This window comes from Aptenodytes forsteri, unplaced genomic scaffold, assembly GCF_000699145.1.
Source record: "Aptenodytes forsteri isolate BGI_AS27 unplaced genomic scaffold, ASM69914v1 Scaffold83, whole genome shotgun sequence".
NCBI lineage: Eukaryota > Metazoa > Chordata > Aves > Sphenisciformes > Spheniscidae > Aptenodytes > Aptenodytes forsteri.
The window spans coordinates 3,145,024-3,153,103 of record NW_008795371.1 but is presented as its reverse complement, the minus strand read 5'-3'; the positions used below and the strand labels follow the sequence as shown (position 1 = coordinate 3,153,103).

The following is an 8,080-nucleotide window of genomic DNA, read 5'->3' as shown; positions in this document are numbered from 1 at the left end:
CGGCCCGACTCGACCGTGCTGGGCCGCGCCGCGCTCAGGTCTCAGCCCCGTCCCCGAGCCACGGCGTAGCCCTGGGCTCCCTCCCGCCGCCCGGCCCCGTCCCAGCGTCCAGCTCCGAGTCCCGCCGCAGCGGCTAGCTCTGTCCCGCCGAGCGCGGGGCCTGCCCCTTGCCGCGCCGCCTCCCCGGGAGGCGCGCGCTGTCGACACGGTTGTCGGTCTCCGAGGGATGTCGTTCATTTAATCACCGTGTTTGTTAAAAACCCTGCCGTGGCCATCGCGTCTGTAAAGCACACCGCTAGTCTGTAAGCAACACGAGCCCGTGATGCCGAGGGCGTTGTTTCAGCCCGGAGCACCGCACGGGCCGGTACGCAGCAGAGCAGCACCCAGCACGCCCGCCGGCGAGGGCTGTAGGACGTGCCGCAGCTCCGCTCGCACACCCACCCGTGTACGCCGACCCACAGCCTCCCGCAGGACCACCGCTCCTGCGTTGTGGAGGAGACCGGCGTTCCCCTGGCTTGGAGCACGTGGGTGCTCCTAGCCCAACCCGGCATCGGGTCTTTCCCGCTTAATCACATCAGTCCGCATTTGCAACTTCTGCTGCTTGGCTGCGCGGTCAGAAATACGCTCCTCGCTGTTCAGAATACCTGCTGAAGGGCTCGGCGTCACCGGCCAGCTCTGAGCAGGCACACCCTGCTTCCACGTCGCTGCCACCATGCCCTGGTAGCGCCACGGTCCTGTGCTGTTCCCGTATGAGGAATACAACTTGGGAGCTGCATAAATCTGCCCGCTGTTAATGATCTCATTTGCGGGGATGCATACAGCGGTTCCAAATCCGTGCTACCACATGCTTTCTCCAAAAGCACAGGAGGAATTACAGTTCCCCAAACACCCCCGGGAATGGGAAAAGACTCTAGAGATAGAACTTTAAACTGCAGGGCTGATAAAAACTTATCTTCCCTGTTACAGAGACAGAATAATCACCTGGGGTTTTTTTTGCCTTACAGAAATTGCTACTAAAGGATCCAAAACCAGACCAGGCTAGCAAGAGCTTAGGAAGGTGAAGAAAAGAAGAATCAAGGAGGAAACATCCGATGAACTCCTTGTGTCCTTGTGAACTCATGTGAACTCATGGTGTCCTGAGAAACACAGAGGGTGATCTAGGCACAAAGGACAGGAAACAAGGGGACAGTGGTGCCAAGTACATGGCACTGCAGGGATGCACAGCAGTGACACTGGAGCTGATGGGGCACGGGCAGTGGGTGGGAGAGGACCTGCAGCGTGACCCAGTTGGTTACAGAAACGGAAAGAGATGCAAAAGCAGCTCCCGCAGGTAACGAACCAGCACAGGCTATGGAGGGAAGACTGCTCCTTCATAACTGCTCGTGCTGTCTTCTTCCCCCTTGCAAGAGCATTGCTGCACTCCCACACCCGGACTCTGGGACACCTCTCGTTGGAGATGCCCACCAGAGCCCTGCCACCACGTTTCCAGTGGGGCTGCAAAGCAGGAGCCGGGGGAGCTGAGCCACTAGTGTGGAAGGGAACAGCTGCCCAGTGGTGGCCCATCAGATCTGCGCAAGGTGGGGCTTGCAGCACTGTCAGTACCACAGCACAGAGCCTGTGCACACGATTTTGTTTGTTAGTGGTTTGAGAATTGCCTAGTTACTGCCAGAGGAATCAGGAATTCCCGAGTTTGAATTCAGCAGTGTAACGTCAAGAATATCGGGGGACTGACAGACCCACAGCACCCTGACCCAGGCACTGGGGCATGAGGGACACAGCATGGGAGCTTTGGGGAGCCGCTGTCTGACATGAAAACAAAGACCCTGGGGAGATGAGGCTGCCCACCGGAATGCGGCCTTTGTTGGCCAGTTCAAGTGAAGGAGCTGCACGGACGAATACTGCCGCAGATCAAGTCCCCGGGCGCAGCTGAGCCCCTGCCCAGCCCCACTGCTCCCCAGTGCCTGGGCCAGGCCTGGGCGTGCCAGGGGGAGCAGGGAGCACCAGCATTGCTGGCACCGCACCCATGGCAGTGCCACCTGCCTGGGTTCCTCCACGCCGGCCTGGATCGGGTGGGAGGAGCAGGGGTCCCCCAGCTCCCTCTGTTCCGGACTGTGAGGCACCCTGATCCAGTTACTGGGCCAGGAACCTCTGTGCATGGCAGCAGTGAGAAGTGTCCCCAACCATGGATCCTCAGCTAAGGCTCCACCAGGCACATCTGGCACAGGCACGCTGTACCCGGCTACCTTTCCTCTCTGGTTTAGAGCACAGAGATGCTGGCAGAGACAGAGGATGCTCCCCAGGGAAGCTGCTTCCCCTTGCTGAGGCCGTTTGCTCCAAGCAGGTTTGGACCTTCTGCCAGAGGGATTGCCTCTGGGACCTGAGACAAGCGATGCCCCAGCACAGCATTATGGATTTCCTTGGTAACCAGCTGCCTGTCTGCTGGGCTGGCAGTGAGTGGGCAGCACTTTCCACCCCACTGCCTGCCTCTGCATCCCTCCCCAAGGACACGGGGAGAGGTTGTGCGAGAGCTCGGCCAAGCAGGAGAAGGGCAGGTGGTCAGCAAACAGCTCCCAGGAGTGCGGAGATGACCCCCCTCACCCCAGGCACCATTTCCTCCTCAAGAAGCAGGGCTTTGGGCAATAATCTAGCCATTTGGGGCCCTTCAGGTATGCTCAGCTCCCGCACTTGGCCAGCAGCAGCTTTACGTCTTCTCTGTGGTGGGAGTGAAAGGGACAGAATAAAATCCATCCCCTCCCACAGCTCTGCTTGGGTTGCTGCAGGATGGTAAGTCAGCCCAGCCCGAAGGTTTTTTGCAACTGTGCCTATTCTCTGCTCAGGTCTCATCTAGAGCAGGAGGAGGTGGCATGGCTATTCTCCTGCATCCGGTAATTTGGCAAACAGGAGCTGGAGTGTATGCAGGATGCAGTAGTGTCCACTTCCAAAATACTCTCCCAGTCCGTGGTTCTGCATCCTGTTGTACCATGCTGTTGGTACCACTGCAGAAAAGAAACCCTTTAATGTTTCTGCACATCTCAGCTTAGCAGCCAGTTGCAGGCTTGGCTGAGCCAGCACACAGAGCAGGGTGAACAAGCTAGCTGGGGAAGAAGTGCCTTGGATGGGACAGGGGCACCTGGACTCCTGGGTCCTGCCACCAGCTCTGCTGGTGGCCATACATGACTAGATTTAAGGCACGTTCACAGCCCAGCCTGATCCTAGCTGGGTGTCGTTGCTTGTGCTAGCTCAGCATCAATGCCCTGCTAAGGGAATTGGGGCACAGCCTCTTAAACTGTCCAGCAAAGTTGGCTTTTTCCCTCTTCATGCTGCAGTGACCCATCTGCTTCTGTTTGGAGTGTGCTGCCTGGCCAGGTCTTGTTCAGTGCCCTCCAGCTGCACGGCTCCCCATCCCTGCTGGGCAGAGGAGAAGGCAGAGTCTCTCAGGAGTTGCTTGATCTCTACGCAGATCCCTGGAAGCAGAGGAAGGTGATGCTTACTGATCACCACCAGCTGGTCTGTTTCAACATCAGTTGCAGCAAGACCCCCATCACCCCAGAGAAACACCTGTACAGCCACATCGAGGTCTGCAAGGGCCGCTGGCCTTTCCTCCTCCTGTTGATACCCCGGTTCATGCACCGTATCCTCCACAGGCAGCCTGATGACAGCAGGCTTGCGGGAGCATCTGCCACGCAGCAGCAGCAACACCGGCCGTGGGACACAGGCTTCCTCCAGGCACGGGGGAGGCCGAGCTCTGGGAATGGGGTGGATCAGACTGGCTTTCTGCCAGGACACAGGCTCTGTGTATCGGCAGCCTGGACAGTCTTTGTCCAGGGCGGGATGAGCAGGGACTGTAAGAATGAATTAGTGCAGAAGGGCTGAAGCACTGGGGCCCAAGCTCTCCTGGGACTTCTTTCTCAGGTGGGCAGCTGTTCCCCAACAGCTTTTCATGGTGGCCACTTTGCAGCTTTTCCAGTGCTTTAGGTGTCACTCATCAAAGGCAGAACTCTGTTGCCAGTGTACCAAGACGAGGACCAAGCTTGTCCTGAAACCCAGGGACCATGGAGCAGTGTGTCAACAGTGCACCTCTGAGTCCCCCTTGCGAGTGCATCTGCCTGTGGAGTTTGACAGGCAATGAGTCAGTGTCCTGCGTTTTTCTCTGACAAAACTCAGCCAGAGTGTCATAAAAAGCATCTTCTTCCTGATCATCCTGAACACCCTTATCCTGATGATCAACAGCGGTGAGCATGAACAGCCTCTCCTCCCCACTGCACAGAGGCAGCCTGACCCCGCTGCTGCTCCAGGATCTGCCTGGGCTGAGCGCTCCCCGTGTAGGAGGGCTTGCTGCATCCTGTGACACACCACAGCAGCAGGCTTAGGGCTGCTGCCAAGGGACACTCTGCATGGTAGTTTTGCAGGACATGCCCACGAGAGCCAGCGCTAGTGATCAAATTGAAGTCAAGGGTTAATTTCAGATAGCCACTTTCCCTGGCCACAGCCAGCACAGAGCGGCAGCCTTCCCTCCTGCTGTGTCCCATCCCATCCTCCCTAGGACCTCATGTCTCCAACTAGTCTTTGCCCTCAAATCTCAGCCTCCGAGCGCTGCCTCCCATCACAGCCCATCGCAGCTCAGCTGGACATTGGGGGACAGTATTCAGTACCGGCATTTCCGTCTCACCATTTGTTTCTCCTTTGAGCAGCACGCTCCTGCCCTCACCCTGTAACCTGGTCTGTCTTGCTGACCGCTGAGTTTCAGCAGCTGTCCCCTGTGACGCCCAGAGCTGAGGAACACGACCAACGTTCACCACTGTCATGGAGGCAGCCCTGGGCCATTTCCGGCATTTTTGTCATCAATATTGGACTGAACTGGCTGGTCAGCTTCAGGGGCTACTGGAAAAATGTGTGGAATGTCTTTGACTTCATTGTCATCTTTGTGGTAGGGGCCCTGGACAAGCCCCAGGGCAGCGCTGCAAGGGGACGGAGCTGGCACCAGCTCCCTGCCCCAGAGCCGGGGCACAGCATGGGGGTCCCTCCCCCCCCGCGAGTCCTGTGGCCAGGCTCTGGCTGCTCTGGTCAGCGATGAGCCTGCTGCACATGCAGGGCTGTTCTGGCTGGCGCTGTGCTCTCCCGCCAGCTTGGCTGAGGGCTCTTCTGCCCATCCTCTGCCTCTCTGAGCCCACCCCAGTACGCTCCTTCAGAGCCACCACCCTGCGAGAGGTCCTTTCCCTGGTGCAGAAGATGGGAGGCTTGGTCCACAGGGCTGCCCAGGACTGAAGCTAGACAGCAGGGACAGCCGTGGAGCAGACGTCTGTGGGTCTGGGCCTGACGCGCGGCTGCTGGACAGCTGGTGCAGGCCCTTCGTGCTCAGTCCCCTGGCCAGGGGCTGTGACTGCAGGCCAGGGCTGCTGCGTTCCCTGTGCTGCTGCCTTCCCATGGGGCAGATGTGGGGCAGAGAGCTGCCTGGGCCTGGCTGCCTGCTGGGAGGCCCCACGCCATTTCCCTGCTTCAGTCTTCCATCCCCGAGATCCCGTACCTGTTCCACACGGCGGAGGAGTCCATCTTCAGGAGGGTTCACCACGTCTTCCATGTCCTGCACTCCCTAAAGCTCTTCTGCAAGTTCCAGCAGATCCAGATGATCCTCATGTCCATAGCAAGGGCCCTGAAGGTGGGCTGGGCACCCAGCAGCGGGGTGCTGCAGTGGTGGGAAAGCACTGCTCTGCCACCTCTCCACTGCACAGCTCCCCCTTCCACAGCTCAGCTCTGAGCAGTGGTCCTGCCTGCACCCTGCCCTGCCCTTTACCCACTGCTGCCCATTTGCTGCCCTACCCCCAGCACTCCCCAGAGCTCAGTGCTCCTGGCTGAGTCCCAGCACCCAGGAAGAGATGCTGCCTCGTGCAGCAGCATCCCATGTCCTGCCCCTCCTGACAGTCCTGCCTCTCCCCACCAGGCCATGACCTACATCCTCCTGTTCCTGCTCATTTTCTTCTACATCTTTGCCGTCTCTGGCATCTTCTTCTCTGAGGACTACACCCACTCGCGCTATGCAGATCAAATCTACAAGGACTACTTCAGGTACAGCGCCTCGAATGTGTCTCCAGGTCTCAGCATGACTTCTCTGCCGGCTGCCCCGGGCTCCTGCTGCTGCCCTCTCCTGCCCAGCAGGAACCCTTGGCATGACCAGGGCTGCAATGCTGGTACCAGGCACTGGCACCACCTGGGTGCTACACACCTTGGCCCTCTCTTCTCCAGCAGCATGTGGGGAGGGAGGGTTGCTGCTGCAGCTTGGGCTGCTGGAAGCACTGCTCAGAGCCCTCCCGTGCATGCAGACACCAGCAGGTGCAGGCAGAGCAAGGCTGGGCAGGGACAGCAGCGCCCCGGGGCTGAGAGGAAAGCCCCACAGCTTCCTCTGCTGACCCATGCTCTGGCTTCCACCAGGAGGATGGGCTCCAGCCCCCATGAGATCTCTGCTGTCCTGCTGGTCTGGTGGAGCCCGGCTACACCTTGCACCCCCTGGACAGGAGCGCGTGACCATCGTACCCTGAATACCCACACGGACGTGGGTGCTTGCAGGCTGTGTGGCCCAGAGCCAGGCAGGGGGGCACGCTGAGGGCAGCCAGGCTCTTGCAGGGACTGTGCTTCACCCTGCCCCACCTGGCATGGCTGATGGACGGGAGCATACAGAGGCCATGCGTGACAGAGCCATTTTCTTCTTGCAGTAGTTTACCGATGCTGTGATGATTGTCTTCATTCTCTTCACCATGGACCTGTGGCTTAACCTGCTTCAGGAAACTTGGGAGGTCCCCCGTTTGAGCAAGTTCATCAGCGGAACCTACATCATCCTTTGGCTGATGATCGTGTCCTTTCTCTTCAAGAACATCATTGTGGCTATCATGGGTGAGCGCTGAGCCAGGGCCAGCCATCGGCCTCCTTCTGCAGAGGCCCCCAGACAGCTCGCAGGGTGCTTTTTTGCCCAAACACCAGCAAGACAAGGCCTGTCCCTGCTCCCTCACGGGGTAGCACCTGGCTCCGGCCAGGGGTGTGGGTGCTGCCCTCTGCCACAGCGAGTGGTGCAAGTTCCAGGGGGACATGAACTGAACAAAAAGCAAGAGCAGCCTCTGCCACAGCGAGTGGTGCAAGTTCCATGAACTGAACAAAAAGCAAGAGCATTGAAAGGGGAGCAAAGGCTGCGCCCCAATTGCTTGCTCACTTTGAATCGGGATCTCTCACAAATGGGAACCTGGAGGCCAGTGCCCAGCTGTGGTTTCTCTCCTTGAGTTTGGAGCTGGGGAGCCACCCCCGCCTCCCATGTTCTCCGGGGCACACGGCAGCACTGCAGTACAGCCCTGTCCAAAGGGGCATAGGCAGAGCAGCCTGGGGGCGGCCCACAAATCACCAAGTCCTCTTCACCCCAGGGTATCAAGACCCTCTTCCCAGCACTCACCACTGTACAATACTGCTTGCCAGTGAGCAATTTCCAAAGCATCTGGAGTAACCTAACTGAAAAATTGCAGCAGAGGAAAGCCCTGAAACAAATGGATTTATTTAAAATGCAAGCTAGAGAGAGGTAGAGATGGGAAGATCCCAAAAACCTCTTCCCCAGAAATGCTTCCCACAGCACTTGGGAACTGCAGTGTGAGCAAGATTCTCGTCTTGTGATACTCTTCCCACATTTGCCCTGCAGGCAGTCCTGGAGAGGCCTCAAGAGCCCAAGCGGTATCTCTGTCAGGTGAGTGTGGACATGCTGGGTCTGGAGAGGAGGAGCGGGAACCAGAGGGTTCCTCCCTGCGTGACGGCCCCGGGAGCAGGGGAAACAGCCCAGCCCTGCGCCAGACATGTCTGATGATGCTCTCCCCCTTCCCCACTTCAGAAATAAAGCAGATCAGTTAGGCCGGGTTTGGCCTAGCTCAGATCCAAGTACAGCAGCCAGGTGCTGGGGGAACATGGCTCCAGGTCAGCCGGAGCTGGAGCTGACCGGTGGGTTTCCCTCCCGCAGAGGGTTACGGAGCCCAGAGGTGGAGCTGGGCAGAGACTGCAGGACCGGCTCGGGACCGGCACCGGGACCATCGCCTGGGAAGAGCTGTACGACCCG

The 8,080-nt window shown here is 58.8% G+C and overlaps 1 protein-coding gene across 1 annotated transcript in view; it reads left to right on the top strand.

Moving 5' to 3' along the window:
* Positions 1–8,080, top strand: part of STRC (stereocilin) — a 21,015-nt gene that overhangs the window by 890 nt on the left and 12,045 nt on the right. The window contains exons 2-5 of the mRNA XM_019472364.1: positions 4,771–4,927; positions 5,501–5,656; positions 5,939–6,063; positions 7,673–7,717. Coding sequence (XP_019327909.1) covers positions 4,771–4,927; positions 5,501–5,656; positions 5,939–6,063; positions 7,673–7,717 — 483 coding nt within the window. The remainder of the gene's footprint in view (positions 1–4,770; positions 4,928–5,500; positions 5,657–5,938; positions 6,064–7,672; positions 7,718–8,080) is intronic.